The following is a 17,311-nucleotide window of genomic DNA, read 5'->3' on the forward strand; positions in this document are numbered from 1 at the left end:
CCCACTCATATCCTTCCTGACCTGGGTGACTTAAAAATAACCTTGAATCAAGAAAGAACATCAGGAAATATAAATGGAAATGGCAGCTGATCAACCCTTAATAAAAGGTACATGGTATTAAAGCAGATCAGGCACCTGGTCCCACTTGATATATTTAGAAAAGTCTACTGAAGTCACTTAGATTAAATAATCCACTGCTGTGAAATTGCATCAGGTAAAGGACAGACATTTAATTTCTGTCTTTGATGTAAGAAACACCATTTCTGTATTTTTATGAAAGTAAGTGGAGTAGGATTAAACAAATCTTCAGAATGCTGGGCTGTGCTAGGGAGTGTCCCAGCTTTACATGTGATGCACCTTCAGCACCAGGTAGGAATTCCCCAGATATACCCCAGAGGATAAGATTAAATAAAAAAGCCACCTGAGTGAACAGCAGGGACAAGGAAAGGGCAAGGGAAAAATCAGAAAGAAACATGGGCAAAGAAGTGACACACACTGGAGCCAAGGTGAGTCCTGGCAGTATCTGAACGTGGTGAAGCTGAACAGCCACGTCCCCCTCTGTGCTTCCACCTCTGCAATAGCACAGCTCAAAGAATTTATTTTACATTCCCCAGGGCAACAAAACTTGGTATTTTTTGAAATATTGTTACTGCCCAGCACAAGAAGAATACAAAAGGCAGAAAACCACTGAATTACAGATATATTCCAAGTAACTCAAGACAAGGAAAAAAGGCTTCAGCTTGAGTTAGCAGCAGTTATATCACATTCTGTTCATTAGTGCATAAAAGTTTAAAGTTAAGTTTATTCTAGTTGCACAATTTTTTCCTGCTACAATTTAAACGTGAGCCAAGCCAGAATGACTACTTCAAATTTAAATCAGATGGGAAGCGATTAAAAAAGAAAACAACCTCTTTTACTACCCCAGCAAAAAAAAAAGAGAAAGAAGTGAAACAGAAAATACGTGCCACATACATAGTGCATTAACATGTGCATTAAAGAAAAAAAAAAACACATCAAAGGCACAAAATTACAAAAAAGTTTTCATCTTTTTATTTTGCAAAAAACTTGTAAGATTTCTGAATTTTATGTTATGGTTCTGAGCCAATAGTAAATTTCTTCCAGAAAGAAGATGAGACTGATCACTGTACAGCAACTTGAAACAATGTCCTGGCATGTATATTTCTTTTCACACGTGATTCCACTTCCTGACAACAAGCAGAGAGGAAAATTTAAGAAAGCAGAGTGGGAAGCCTTGCTGGTTTTCCTTACAAAAAAAAAATTCCTACTGTTTGGGCCAACAGTCCCATCATAGAACTGAATGTCCTGGGTGAAGGTTCAGTATCATCTTTCACTTGTCCTTGGGGCCTGGGCATTCAGAGGGTTTTAATCCCTATATAGGCTGGTCAGGTGGGATGTCCCCTTTGTGGATCCCACTGACCACCCCAAATCCCCTCCTTGCCCCCATGTCTGTGGAAATCTTCCCAGGAGGATTTTCCTCATCCCCTTCCCAGGGGCTGCAGTGAGACTGTGTGGCATTCACATTCTCTGAAAAAACCCCTTTGCCCAGGATTTTTCTCCTGGGAAGCTGAGGAGCCTCAGAGAAAAGGAAAACAATTCTTCTCTCATTTGCTTCTCCTGTGCTGTGCTCATGTGGAATGTGTTTGGAGATTGTTCACCCACAGGTGATTGTTCCACTGCATTCTGCTGGGAGTTGTTTTCACTCTTTGGGCAGTCAGGGCCAGGCTGTGTCAGACTCTGGAGAGAGTCAGGAGTTTTCATTATTATCTTTTTAGCATTCAGCAAGTATCCTTTCTGTATTCTTTAGGACAGTATAGCATTCTTTAATATAATATAGCATTCTAAAGTAATAGATTAGCTTTCTGAGAACATGCAGCCAGATGTATCCTTCCTGCCTTTTTAGGGCATTCCCTGCAAATACAACAGTCCTGCCCTGTCCTGGCCAGCCCTAGGGATGTGAGGGATGATATCTGGGAGACATCTGCTCTCTCCCAGTCCTCAGGAGTTTCTCCCAGCCCCTGTGACCATGCCACACTTTTAAAGGTTCACTCCAGCAAAAAGTCTGGGTGCCACTGGACTGCGCTAGGAAATCACTGAAGAATATGGGTGGATTCAAACAGGTTTGTGTTCCTGAGCAAAAAAAATCTGAGTCACTCAAGAATTTAGAAGATTCTGAATTTTTGTATTACACCACAGTAATTTATAGAAAAAAATTGTCTGTTTTTACTGCATGTAACTGTCAAATGGTGACATTACGGTAAGGTGGGAAAGTATAAATAACAAAACTTATTAGGAAAGATGAAAAACACAATTCAGAAAGATGAGGTGCCGTACACTCCTCAGAATAAAAGCTGCTTACAGTTCTCCATCCACCCTAAAAACAGCAGCAGAAGGTCAGGATCTCTCAGCCAGGAGAGGGAGAGATGGTCACAGCTAGAAATAAAGGGTGGCTGCCCTGGAAGCTGCTGAAGGAGCTGCACAGGCAGGACACAGTGAGTTGGAGAGTCCATGGCAAAGGACACAAATGATGAACTTCTTGTTGTGCTCCTGCTCACAGCTGGAGTCACTTTCTGTCCTGGTCCTGGTGGGAGCAAGTGCAGGGACTGACCCAGAGCTCCCAGCACTGCACAGGGGCCAGCCTGGAAGCCCCACATTGACACTTGTGGGGCAGAAACCAGGCCAGGAACATGCACCAAATGCAGTTTGAAATTTACATGAGGCAAAAGAAGTGCTGTGGGGAAAGGGCCAAAGAGGGGGACACCACAAAGAGGGAGTTAATGTGTGAGCAAACATTTGATATTACCCTGGCAATGAATGTCAATTGGTACAAAACTCATTTATTCACCTTTTTAGTGCAAGTAGTATTAAGGGGACCTGCTGCAATTACAAATCACTTGCTCACAAAATAAACATTAGGAGTAAAAGCTCTCTGCAGTTCCAGCCAAGTGCATCAACCCCCAGTGCCTGAAACCATGTGAAGAACTGAGATCAGCAGGACCGGGGAGAGCCTCTTGCCTGGAAGGACAACCCTGCAAGGTGCACCCAAGAGCTCCCAGAGGAAAACAAAGCCATGACTCAGAGGAGGAGCAGCCCAGACACAGGACAGGGCCCCTGGCACTCCTCAGGTGTGCTGTCTGCAGAGAGTTGCAGGTGACAGCTCGTGGGAGGTGGGAGCCACTCCTGTGTCACCCGTGCAGCCACAGCTGAGCACGGGGAGGGCTGCAGGCATAAACAAACATCCCCATGCAGATGGAGCCACCCATGCACCAGCAGATGGATGGAGCTCCACATTTTAGGCTGGTCTGTGTCTGCAGAAGTCACAGCAGAGACAGGAAACTGATTCACCAGGAGCCCATGGGGTGAGAGGGGCTCAAGAGGCAAGTAAATCAGGACACAGATAGGCCAGACAAGCTTCCTTCTGCTCTGGATCACCCTAAAATGAACACACATAAGATGTACATTCAAACACCCTCAAAAAATTAAAAGTAAAATAAAAAAATCAAAGACACATTTGCAGAAAGTCAATGACCTTTAGGAAAATCTGTTTGAAAGGGTGCTGGGAAGATACTTTATTTTTTCCTCCCCTCCTTTTCATGGAAGGTAAATATATTTATTTATCTCACACAGAACTTTGTCAGGTTGATGCCTTTTGGGCTACCCTGAAAACAGAGGCCAGACATAATGAAGAGAATAAAAAGCAGTTATATTCACTGAAGGGCCCTCAGGTGTATTCTGGGCAGGCAAAGCTCCCCCAGGGGCTGCACCCAAAGATGGACCACGGGTCACAGATTTGCACACTTTTATAATTTCAGTCCATTTGCATATTGGGGTGAATCTCCCAATTCCAGCTTCAGCTAATGAAGTCATTTAGCCCCAGTTTGCCCCCAGCTCCCTTTTGTTTGCATTTCTGGCCCTGGGGCAGTGAGGTGTCCTTGGCTGCCAGGCCTGGAGAGGAATTGCTGTGCCTGCCCAGAATGGGACAGCAGCAGCTGACACTGAGTGTGGAGTGTGGAGTTTGCACTGAGGAACTGCAGGAGCACAAATACATGGAAATTATAAAAGCCAAAATCCCCAGGCATCAGGGTGTTTCCTCGAGGGGCAGCTCCCTTTGCTGGCCCACAGGGATGCAGAGCAGCAGCCAGGCACCATCCTGTGTCTGTGAACAGCTCCAGCATCCTCCCAGGGCTGCAGACACAGCTCTGGCACCCTGCAGCCCTGTGGCAGGGGGGCCCTGAGCTCTCCCAGGTGCGAGACACAGCCACTCACTCTTCATAAATTGGAAAGGTTTACTAAACCTTATCACACGTACAACAGAAGACTGAATAGAGGAAAGGTGACTGCACTGGGAGCAGATGATTTTCCCCACCATGTGCTCATCTACACAAAGGAGATTTTGCTTTTTAACCCTTTGGCCCCGCTCAAAGTGCTGTCCATTGGCTCCTCCTGCTCTGGGCAGTGGTGGAGTTTTCCTGCTCAAATCCCACTGGAGGTCAGATGTCACCACAGTGACAATCCAACCTCCCAAACATCCCAAACCCAGGCTGTCCCCTGGTAACAACACAGGGGGATAAAACACAACCATGACTCCAGAAAGCCTCTCTGGGGCTGTATACATGATATTTGTCTGTAGTTTGTGGCAGCCAGCCGTGGCACTGCTCCTCTGTCACCAGGGCAGGGCACAGGGGCTGGGAGTGGGGGACACCAGCCAGCCTGGGCAGCCAGGGGCCAGCAGGGGATGCCCCATGGAGCTCCCATCTGCAGCAGGGACACGAGCACAACCCCTCTCTCAGGGCTGCAAGCCTGCACCCATCACAGCAGGAGAGATCCCAAACTCATTGTCCCTGTGTGGTTGGTCCCACAGCCCAAGCCATGGCTCGACAATTCCATTTCTCTAAAGTTTTGTGTGTCAGCTCCACGTTCAGTTTGGGTTTCCTAGTGGATGGGTCTGTCTTTGGGGCTCTTTCTTTGGTTTTTGGCACTATGTGGCAAAGGCAGGGAGAGGAGGAGAGTTGCCTGGTGCAGGGGATGCAGTGCCAGTGTGCACACACAGCCCTGCAGCCCTTTCTGGGAGCTTCTCCTCTCAGCAGACCTGGCCCAGCCCCCACACACAGGTGAGACCTGTTCTGATGCACACTGATCAGCAGAGCTCAGAAATTCTCACTCCATGTCCTGTGACACCTCTCATTGCACCATTTCATCATTCACCACTCCCCTGCAACGCATTTAATTTCACAACAGCCAGTGAGGTAAGAAGGAATTACTGCAGCAGTGGTCAGCACAAAGCCCAGCAGGTCTGATGCAACTCAGTTTGGGTGCCTGGTGAGATACAGCCATTGATCCTTGGTGTTTAAGTGGCACTTTTCTATTTCAGCCTCTACACTCACAGAGGTTGGTTCTGCCTCCCTCCAGAGCCAAGCTGGGTCCCCAGAACAAGGATTAATTACCATTATTAATCACAATCACAATTCCTTCCCGAGTACTTGACAAGGAAAGAGGCCCTGCTACTTCCCTCAGCCATCAGGTACTTGTTGGCCAAGAAAGCACAACTGCAAGACCTCACAAAGTGACACAAAATCAACATGAAAACCTGGAAGATCACACACACAGGGCTCAGTTCCACCCCAGCAGCCCTCCCTTGCCTGCTGCTCCTGACCAGGCTCTCAGAGCAGGAGACAATGCTCCAGAAATCAAATGCCATTGATTATCAATTGGTTATCAGCTCCTGCATGGGGCCATCAGCAGTGCTGGTCCCTTCACCTGCACACAAACACTGTGCAGACCCAGGGCAGCACAGGGAATATTTCTGTGTCTGCTCTGTTGTGCCCTGACCCCCAGGGCAGCACTGACTCTGACCCTCACTCATGGAGAAAGTTTCCCAGACTTCCAGACAGACCAGAATCCACAAAAGTGTGAAACAGATTGTGGAGAGCAGTGCAGGTGTGTCACTGGGTGAGAAATTGAGGGTTTGGGGTTTTTAGTGGGCTGGGGATGGCAGCAGGATGGAGGGCACAGGGTGCTGTCCTGGGTTCCTTCTTCACCTTCTTCTTCCTCCTTCTCCATGGGTGTGGGTGGCATTTTGTGATTGGGCAGAGCAGTCCTCACTGCAGCTCTGTGGGATCAGTATTGGGTTAAAAGGGAAATAATCCAGGTGTCAGCTCCTAACTGGAGAGTTTAGCTGTAAAAGCCCTTGGAACAAGAGAGTCTTGGCCATTTTGTGCCTTCTAATGAAAAGCTGCTGAACTCACAGCAGTGAGACTGTTTTACTGATAGGAAATAATAAACACCTGAGTCAGAACATGAAATAATGCTGTCTCAATGCCTTCAGTCCAGACCCAGAGAAACCAACAAAACACCTGGATGGCAGAGCTGATCCTGCACAGGTGTCCCTGCTGGAGCCTCCACTCCTCCAGCACCTCTTCTCCACCATTCTCTCAAGGGAGCTCTGCAGTTGGCCTACACAATTTCAGTGCTCCCCAACAGATTTATTAGGAGGAAGCATTTTTAATAGTTCACTGAAATTGTTCTGTGAGCACCAAATTGAAGAGAACACGACTGGTACAAAAGAAGGTTGCAATTTTCTTGTCATGCCTGATCCTCCATGAATGCACAGGGTTAAAAATAAACTCTGACTCCATCCTGGAGGACATCAGAGACATCCTGTCAAAGGTGTTGAGCATGATCCCCACAATTCCAGAGAAGAACATAAAATCTTTGGCATCTGCTGAAACAGGAGAAACAACCTGTGTAAGGCAGAGGAAGTGAGGAGAAATCAGAAAGAAACAGAAACAGCCATCCTAAATTTCCAACAGGTGGGGACCCAGCATAGTCCTGAGACATCAAAATTATAAATTAGTTATAAATGAAAAACATAGTTATTGCCCTTTGCAATTTATTATTTATCATAAATATCCTGATATAGTGCTATTTGTAATTCCTTTTAACTGCTTTTTGGTACAGTATAATCTGTCAGTTTATTTATAAACTGTATAGCTTGTAGAAATAGTAGTGTGATAAATATATCCTAGGACTTATTAAAATAGACACTATGTAATGTTAAAATGCCTTTATTTGTGTAACTAACTCAAACAATAGTGTGAAATAGCAATGTTGTTTCTCACATTTTATCTGAATTATAAGATTACAGTGACAAAAACCAGGACAACCAGGGAGAAATTTACTACCAACCCTCCAGTTATCAAGGAGTGTCAAAACAATGGAATGGAACCTTGAGAAGAAATAAAATATATTGATTTAATCTACAGGATGGCATGCAGACAAGTCAAAGGGTAAAACCAAGCAAAAGAAATTCCTGGAACATCTAAACTCAAAAAAAAAAAAGTTTGAATATGCATAACTCTCATCATTATGCATTTACCACTGTAACAAATGTGGTGGAGATGATCAGATCTACCACCAAAAAAAAGAATAAAAACCAACTCAACCAAAAAAATCCAGAACAAAACAAACAATAAAAAAACCAAAAAACCCAACACACTTCCAGAAGTGAAATTCAAAACAATAATATAGCTCCTTTCGGATTTGGCAGCTTATAACACTTCCTAAAAAAACCTCAGTTGGTTCTGAGCTCGTGGCAAACACCAAAAGAAGCTGAAATGGCTGGACTGACTTGGGGAAGCCTCTGCTTCTATAAATACTGACTCTGTAGCTCAAACAGAAAACCTTGCGGGATTGGTAAATCCAAAAAAAAAAAAAAAAAAAAATTGGAAGCTCAATTGGAAGCATATGTTCCTACACATTTAGTGCAGAGGCACAGTGTTAAAAAACCCATCCCTCAATCAGTAATGACTGGTGCACAGAAAGAGCTGGGAAGAGGTGCTCCCCAAAATCTCATGTCCTGCAGGGACAGGGACAGGGACAGACCCACAGCCCCACAGCACTGCTCTCCCCCCAACAAACCCTGCCCCAAAAACACAGGGGAGAAATAAAAAATCAGGCTTAAAAGTTAAATCAAGGCAAATTAAGATAAATGAAGTGGAATGATTCAGTAAGTTGGGGACTGAGCTGCTATTTCTGTGCTCAGAATTTGCTTTGCACAGATCTCCTGGTACATCTGAGGAACTGAGCAGATGAGGCCAAATCGATGCAGCTCCATCAATAAGGGAGACAAAATGAAATGAGCAGCAGCACTGGCTGTGAGACAGGTGGAGGAATGAAATTCGCATTAAACTGTTAGAGTGCTTTATTTGAACTTTATTTGAGTGTTCTCAGCCCCACCACGAGCTGCCCTGCAGCAGGAGCCTCTGCTCACCCCTGGCATGTTTGAGGCTGGGGCTGTGGCTCACCTCATTCCTACAAGGAGGTGACAGAGTGACATTTCTGGTCTCCAGGCTCTGGGACTCTGCATTTCCAAGTGAGCTCCAACCTGTGCTTCCAGCCACTGACATTTCACCTGTTGGCCAATTGCATTTCCCAGCAACTCCACAAACAAGCCCTTGCCAAATGTCATTTGTCTTGGGATCTAATTATCATCCAATAACTTAATTACAGATTATGCACTTCTGTTAGAGCACATTGTAGTATTTCAGGACCTTACAATGCCTGGCAGGGAAAAGCTGAGGACCTCAGTCCCTGTTTGCCATCCAATAAAACTTTGTCTCGCCAAAATCTGATCTTATTACCCTCAGCCCTTTTAATTCCCCTCTCAGACATTCAGGTGGGGTCTCTTGCTGCCTGTCACCCTCAAGGGTGACCAAAAGTCAAGAACAGAAGACAAGGTGCCTGACTGAAGCCCCCTGGGATGCACAAAGGCTGCCCAAGGTGTAAAAATGAGCTATTAAATGTCACCAGTGCTCCCCAAGCCATGTCTGTGTGGGTTCAGGTACCCCTTGAGGAGGATGTCAGAATAAACCACAGCTCAGTGATCAGCTGTGCAGGCTCCCCACACATGCACAGTTACAAACAACCCACTTGGTAACACCACAGAAGAAATATACATCCTGAAGGGTTAGGAGGACCTGCCTAAATTCTGCAAATCTGGAAATAAATATGGCAGAGAGATTTTCCTGTCCTCGTCCTCATTCACAAAATGTGCTCACCAAACATTTCTCAAAGAGCAGAGTTCAGTCCCTGGATAGATCACAGGGTGGTTTTACCTGTTTGTTTGGTCGCTGGTTTGGGTTGGGTTCTTTAGAATTTGCTGGTTGTTTTGGGGGTTTTATTAATTTTTGTATTTATTTCCCACCTGCTGCCTTAGGGGATGCTGTAAATTCACTTTTCTTCTCTTCCCAAGGAGAGGGAGGCAGCCCTTGGAAGCTCAGTGCCAGTGGCTCTGCTGCCCCCCAAACACGACCAGAAGGGCCTGAAGGTTTTGGGGAGTGTGCCCCAGCAGTGACTGGGGGACAGGGACAGCCAGAGCAGGTTACCCCAAAGCTGTCTTCACACAAGGACCATTTGGAGACTCTGCCTTCGAGTGGATCTTCCAGAACATTCACCCCAAGAGCACTGACAGCCATCCTTTCCCATTAACTCTTTCTGTTGAAGGCGATCCATTAAAAAACCAAAAGTTTGGAGAAAACGAAGGCACAACACATCTCTGTATGTCTTGTCAGATGAAGAGAAGAAACACTCATCTGTTATGGGCTATTTCTCCTGAGGTTGGTAAAGCAGGGTGGTCTCTGGCCCACCCATCACAGGAGCTCCCTGCCCACGTGCAAGCAGTAAGATTTATGGGCAATAAAAATCCTGAAGGTGACAAAAAACCACCAACACTCCTCAGCCATCCACAGCTTCAAACACACACAGGATGCTGAGCAACGACTCCCAAAAAAATGGAGTAACTTTTAATTAATTTAGTCTTCATTAAAAAATGCCCTTTAAGTGCTGTTGGTTGGTTAAACATTAAAGAAGCTGAAGGTACAGCAAAGCTGTTGGTGGCATGTGCCAAGCAGCAAGTCAAAACAGAGAGGATCCACAAAATCACTGTGTCCTCTACAAAACCAGAGCTGCAGCAGGCAGGAAAAAATATCAAATGATTGGATTCTGTTAATCTGTGGGGACATGGACCTAATACTGCATTTAATTTTGCTAAGTGGGAGGAAGATGATTGCAGGCAAGATACAAAGAATGTCTCTGCTTCAATCATGTAACATTTACAACCCTAAATACTCCGAGGCGGTTATTAATAACAGTATCAGAACATTTCCATGTATTCAATGCACAGTTATGAAAGAAACTAAACACACAGGCCTCCTCCCAACGCGGACAATAATAATAATGTTAATATTTACATTCCTCTAATCACTTGTTTCCAGCAGTATTTCAAAAAGTGTCTGTGAACTTGCTGGATAACAAGTGCCAGCCTTCTGTGAGGCTCTGCAAAAAGCACAATTTGGGGCATTTTGCTTTACTTTTGAAAGAGACTAACCCCTCACTGAGACAGGGCCAGCCATTCTCTTTCCAGAGGTTTTGAAAGAAAAGCAGAAATGTGTTCTCATCAAGACTCCCCGTGCCACAGTGAAGGACTTGCTGGGAGCTGCTCTTGGTTACAGCCCTCAATTCCCCTGGGAAGAAGCAGTTTAACCAAAATCAGAACCTATCTGCATGTGGTATTTACATGTCCTAATTTGCTGATTTGAAACTTGGCCTCTTCCACATTGTTATTCTTTCAATCAATCTATGTCTTCGTTTTCTGCCTGAAATGGGAAATCATAGTGTACAGCAACACCTGTTTGGTGTTTACAGAAACTCCTCTAAAATCTGAGGGAGATCAAAACACGTTTCCTTAAAAACAAGAATTCCCTCTGCAGATCATTCAGCATATGCAGCATGCTCAGTTTGATCACACCTCTCCAGAATATCAGTTGATTCACTCTTTATGCAGCCATTATCAACACAGGTTCTGCACTTTCAACAGATTTTCCTTTGAAGCAAATATCCCTCTGTAGGAAAAAAACCCACACTAATATGTTAATGGAAAAGGCAAAATAAGCACATTCTGCCATGGCAATTATTTCTCAAGCCCTTAATGCTGCAATGTCAGAGCAAATCTTGGATCTTCCTCAGAAGGGTGGTTCCTGTCAGGGTGAAATGTGTCACTGCCCAGCACCTGGGCTGGCTGGGACATGGACACCACACCTGGCCACACCTGGTGGCCAAAACCCCGTGTGCTGTGCAGGACAGCACAGCCCAGCACCCATCCCACTCAGCTCTGGCAATTTGCAGAGTTTCAGCTGGCACATGACCTGACAGTCAGTGCCCAAACAACTGGAAACCAACACTGAAAGCATCTGCAAGATCAGGAAAGCAAAATCTGTGTGTCCTACAAGCATTTTCCATAATCTTTATTATGTAACTTGGACAAAAGGCATTGCTTCTCCACATAGCCACTCAAGGTATGCTGATGAAGCTCTCTCATGTGATTAATTCCTTTTTCTCTCCCTCATTTGTGTAATGCTATAGCATATATCACTCTAATGTCTAAGTGACTCGGGTAAATAAAACCCAAACTAAAGGAGATAACTTTTGTGTTTTGTCCCTCCTTGGGAGAGATCTGATTCTTCAAAAACTGCCATAGAGCCTTTTTTTTTTTTTTTCCCCATTCCATTAATACATTTGTGTGGTGAAATCAAAGCAAATTAAATCTATGCAGTATTTTTTCACTGCCAGGAGTAAGCGTGTGCAATATCGACTTTTCATTATCATCTGATTAAAGTTTGCCTGCCTCTGTTAATAAACTGAAGGTTCATGGCTTATTGCTTTACACCTTTAAGAATGAGAGCACATTTTCTAAATGAAAGAGACTGCTTAATTTTCAAATCTTTTAATTTTTTTTTTTCTTGCAATGGATCAGTTTTGGCCACTGAGGGAATTTCCTGTACAACCTGAGCAAAGATTTGTGTCTGTATGTGTGTACCCAATCAAGGGTGCACTTGGATGATTAAACATCTGTAAAAGCTACTAACATTCAAAAGCTTTGAATAAAGCTTGGGAGCAAGCAAAAGGTGACCAGTAAAGTATATTTCCTGATGATCCCTCTTGAAAATTCAAACTAGCATCCCATGATAAAAAAAAAAACAAAACCAAAGCATTCCTCTGCCTCTTTAATAGCAGTCTGCTATTCTTGAAAGCACCAACATAGCCGATGTCTGAAGCAATAAAAGCTCAGCTTCCTGCCCTGTAATTATTACTAGATGTAATTATGAACAACTCATTCATCAATATAAAAGCACAACTTAAGGCTCCAAGAGAACAGACATGGAAGGGGTTTGTTTTCAGGCAGTTCCCTTAGTCAAGCTGTAATTTAACAACACCGCTGATAAACAAGCGTAGCAAGCCAATGTAAAGAAGGAAGGGCAACATCCATGTTTAATATCATCTGGGGATCCTCCAGCACTCCATTTAGAACGCTAAGAAAACATGCCTCAAAGCAATAAGCAGGAATTGGAGGGTGAACATGACAGAACTACAACCATCCCAGCTCCCCAAAGTTTGCTCGCCTAACCACGAGGCACCCGGAGGCTGCCTGAGCACACCAGGATTATTTATAGGTGGGGGGAAAAAAGCACAAATATAAGACCAGGCTCTGAGCTCTCCTTGCAAAGTTACCACTCCAGGACAGCTCAGAGATGTGCTGGGTTTCAGGACATGGCTGTGGTCTGTGTCACTTTCTCGCAAGCGTGAGGAAACACCTGCAGCCAGCCCGAAACAGCTCCTGCAGCCGCCCAAACTTCCCCAAACCCGCCCGACACCCGCCGGGCCGCTCCCGTGCGGGGAGAAAGGCACCAGGGCACGCCAGGACCAGCCTCGAGCACATTTCAAACAGATCAAGAATTGAGATGAGGCAACAGGAGGTGTGTGGGTAAGACACCCGATCTCTATCCACGCCGAACAAGCGCAGCGTCCTTCGCTTCCCGGTTATGTAATACACGCGAGTATTTAACCACTGCTGCTCTGACACACGCATGTCACACAGATCAGCTTTGGGCAGGATCAGCTGGGCCGGCAGGGGCAGGAATTGGGCAGGAATTGGGCAGTTCACGGTCGCACCCCGGGGAAGGAATCCCACCCGAGCCCGGGCGGTCCGAGCCCCAGGGCAGCCGGGCCGGACACGGCTCGGGCTCTGTGCCACCACGGCCATCCCAGCTCGGCCGGGCTCGTCACACCTGCCTGGCAGGGAACCCTCCCGCTCCCCTGGCGTGTCGCAGGCTGCCATCAGGGCACGGGCTCACCCGGGGCGCCCGGCCACCTGCCCGGCTGCGTCCCCAAGGGAACCGAGAGCCCCCCAGAGCATCGCTGGGAGAGGCGGCAGCCGCACAGGGAAGGGCTCAGTGACTCCTCAGAGAGCCCCCGTGCTGCGTCGGGACTTTGCCCCAGGCAGCCTCGCTGTGCTGTGTTTGCTGAGAAATGTACAGCTGCCTTCCTTCACACGGCAGAAGTGTTGGCACCGAGACCACTGAACACCTGCCTTGTGAAATGCCACTCTCCGGGCAGCCCACTGAAATTCGGCTGCTGTCACACGGGGTGGAAACACAAGGCTAGGGAGGAACGAAGAGTCACCAGTGAGGACTCAAGACCCGCCGGCTCCGACACTTCGCCCGCGCCCCGGGAGCCGCGGGAGCTGCTGGCGGGGCCGGGCCGGGGGCGGCACCGCCGGGGGTGCGAGGGGGCGGCCCGAGGGCCCGGCTGTCCCTCCCCGCCTGCCCTCCACCCGCGGGTGGGGCGGTACCTGCTTGTCCAGCGCGGCATCCTTGGCGCTGCTCGCGGCGCATCCCTTGGGAGCGGGCACCCGCTCGCAGTTGCAGCCCTCCAGCATGTACATGCCGGCGGGGCGGGCGCTCTGCTCGCCCTCGAAGTAGAAGAGCACGTTTTGGTAGAGGGCGAACCACTTCTCGTGCCAGCGGTTGGTCTCCGCCGTCTTCTTGCTGAGGTAGCCGCGCTTGGTGCCCTCCTTGCGGGCCAGCAGCGCCAGGTACAGGGCGTGCCCCTCGTTGTACCGCACGCTCTTCTGCATCGTGCCCGGAGCCCGCGGCCGCGGCGCAGCCTCGCCGGGCGCTCTCGGAGCAATTCATGGGCTCCGGCACGCACCGACGGGGCGGCCCCGGCCCCGCGCCCCGCCCGAGTGTCCCCCGGCCCCCGCCCCGCCCCGCCCCGCGCCGCCTCCCACCGCCCCAGGCACCGGCGGCGGCGGCGAGCGGCCCCCCGGGCGCTGACGTGGGGGATCAGCCGTAAATCCGCTTTGGAGAGCGATTTAAAGAGCAAAGTCGCCGCCGCCGCAGCGCCTGAGTCCCTGCCCCCCTCCACCCTTCCCCCCATCCCCGCATCCCTCCGCTCTCCATCCCCCCGTCCCCGCAACCCCCCAACCCCCATCCCTCCAACCCCCATCATTCCATCCCCCCATCCCTCCATCCCCCTCTCCCTCCATCCCTCCGGGATGCGGAGCGGGGGTCCCGCAGCGCTGGCCGGGCCGGGCCGGGAGCCGCGGGGTGGTTTGGGGCTGCCCCGTGCTTTCTCGGTAGTTTCCGCCTTTCCCATTCTTCGAGCGAAAATCTTGGAAAGCGGCAGGGCCGGGCGAGCGCGGCCGCGGAGCCGGGTAACTTCGCTCTCCAGCTGTGGCAAAAGAATTAAAGCAAAAGGCAGCAGAGAAACCCAAGAGAAATACCAGAAACCTGTCATTTTAACCCGAAATTCAGGCTGATAAAGGCGCAGGGGAGCATGGCAGGGGTCACGCCGGGGAGCCCCAGCCCCGCATGTCCCTGGGCAGGGCGGTGGGCGCAGAGAGCACCCCGGCTCGGGCTGCGGGGCTCGCCTGCCGCAGACGGGACCATTTATAGATCCCAAGCGGCGGCTGCGGCACCAGGCACAGCCGGGGAGCTGCACATGCCGAAAGGAAAAGCTCCGGGAGCGCCCGGGTGTGCCCCCAGCCCGGGGTGCGAGGGGGGCAGCAGGGGCTCGTTCCTGCACCCCGGCACCTGCACACCTTCGTTACAGCCAATAAACTCTGGCCGGGGAGCTGGCGTCCAGAACTGCTTTACATGAAACATACCAGTATGGAAATTTAGCGACTTTCACTTCCTCTTAGGGCTCTTTCAGGAAAAGCCTTGGAACTCTTTCATTTGAAAACGTATTTTGCATATGTAGCTTTCGCTCCCTTTCGCTTTGCTGCGTCTCCGGAGTAAAAAAGAAAAAGGAATACAAATGTGGCAGTTGTTACAATATTCAGTATTGCCGTATAATGTGCAGAATGAGTTAGAAAATATTCCCCGTGTGATCTGTGTCAGCACCTGTGGTTCTGTGTATTATTTGCAGGAGCTACGGGCCCATGCAGGGTGGCAAGGCTCTCATCTTGTCAACAGACAATTTTGTATTAGAAAAACACAAACAGATACACAAACCCTGCTGGAACTTCGTTTGCCTTGTGCCTTCTCACGGTGAAATCTGAGCCCGGCACATCAAGGCCGGGGAAGGCCAGGCTTTGGGCAGGGCTCGGGCTGCACCTGGCAGGTGGGACAGGAGCGGAGCCCATCCAGCCCGGGCTGCCCCTGCCCTGCCCTGCCTCCTCCCAGCCCCGGTGCATCAGCTCCTGTGCAGAATTCCATGGAATTCCGTGTCCCTCGGCCGGGGCACACGGCAAGGCAGCCAAACCAGCAAGCTGCCACCACTCAGGGGAGTGTGCAGACATCTGACACTCAGTGAGGAGCTGGAGCTTTCCAGAACAAGCACGTCGTACATCACGACGAAATCCTACAGCAAGAGCCCATCCTTGCCAAGATAAAGTTGCAGGCTTTTGTCCCAGCTGACGTAATTTGTGCTTTAATAAAGCTTTTGCACAAGTCACGAATCATCACACATCATCTGTTCCACCTGGTCACCTGAGACACACAGAAAAAATAAATGACAGGAGTTAAACTTTATTTATAAAGAAAGAAAGAAAGGGAGGGCTTTCTTTGACTACATCATTTTCTCCCAGACATGCAGGCACTTTTCCTCAGCTGAAAATGTTGAATATGTCACAGCACAGCAATCTATAGGAACTAAAAGGAGTCTAATATTCCTGGTCACTACAGTGTAACCATCAGCTTGTCCTTTATTGTTCAAGCATGATTTAGTTCTCCACATGATAATATCTTTGTTACTTATCACTGATCATTCTCGTACAAGGACAGCCTTTTTCTTGCTTTAAATGTCTACAACATAATTATGAATGTATATACTATCTAATAAAATGTATCTGTGTATCTATATGGGATTATTTTTTATTTTTTAAAATTCTTTATTATCAACATTAAAGAAGGGCTTGTTTGTGCTTTTTAAAAAAGGAATTCTAGGCCAAATTCATATGTATGAACACGATCGAGTTATATGTGCAAACAGATGTAAAGGAATCCGTGGATGTAATTTATTCCATGGGGCTCTGAGGAAGAGAACATACAGAAAAGCACACCATTTTACTTTATTTTATATCCCAATCTTCATTTTATTGTATTTTAATTACAGGGCATTAATTTATAAAAATATATTCCCAAGTGTTGCCAGGATGGGCTCCAAGGACCTTGCTGTAGAACTACAGGGGAAGGTGTGATCCTGTATCAGCAGAGAGAATTTGACCCAATTAGGCTACATTTAACCTGAAATTTCCTCTGGGAACTAGTCCAGTGCAAGGTGTTCAAAGATGCCATAGGCAGGGAAATACATAGTGCTGTGTTCCACAACAGTGGAATTGCTGAGTCCCATACCCAGAAGAGGCCCTGGGAATCTGGGGGGCAGGGCAGTGAGTTGTCAATCCTCTGGGTGACCAAAAAAATAAAAAATCTAGAAAATCTAGTTTGGGCATCACGTAACATTTAGGCCTCTATCCTAAAAGCACTTCAGGAAAAGTACTGTTAATGTGAAGGCAATAAAAACTGACTAAAGCAATGGAGGAAAAGTTGTTATACTACTGTTTTTATGTCTGGTTTTGTATGTATGTGCTCTATTTTTTATATGTTTATGTCACTAAATCACTACTTGCATTTTCATGTCAAGGTAATGTATCAAATACAAAACCATTTAGTAAAGCTGTTGAAGAAGTGCTGCAATAACTTCTGAGGAAAAAAACAGTTTCACTACGAATGCACGCCTGTGTCTCCTCTTGAAGATTGTTTGAGAAGCAGAACTGAACCAGCCTCTGTGATTTTACTCACTTTTGCTGGTCTGATTGTTTGCTCTTCGAGGCACAGGGTACAACTTGGCTGCTTGAAAGGTATTTGTGATATTCAGCTAAGATTCAGTAATCTGATAAAGCAGGAAAATTGTGAAATACACACCTCACATCACTGCCCATTCTAAGTCCTGAATG

The 17,311-nt window shown here is 47.6% G+C and overlaps 1 protein-coding gene across 2 annotated transcripts in view; it reads right to left on the bottom strand.

Moving 5' to 3' along the window:
* Positions 1 to 14,022, bottom strand: part of RASGRF2 (Ras protein specific guanine nucleotide releasing factor 2) — a 125,455-nt gene extending 111,433 nt beyond the window's left edge. For both annotated transcript variants that reach the window (XM_084225951.1, XM_084225950.1), the window contains exon 1: positions 13,703 to 14,022. In XM_084225951.1, coding sequence (XP_084082077.1) covers positions 13,703 to 13,987 — 285 coding nt within the window. In that variant the 5' untranslated portion in view covers positions 13,988 to 14,022. The remainder of the gene's footprint in view (positions 1 to 13,702) is intronic.
* Positions 14,023 to 17,311: the final 3,289 nt, after the last annotated feature.

The sequence above is a fragment of the Fringilla coelebs genome (genome assembly GCF_963513975.1).
Source record: "Fringilla coelebs genome assembly, chromosome: Z".
Taxonomy (NCBI): Eukaryota; Metazoa; Chordata; class Aves; order Passeriformes; family Fringillidae; genus Fringilla; species Fringilla coelebs.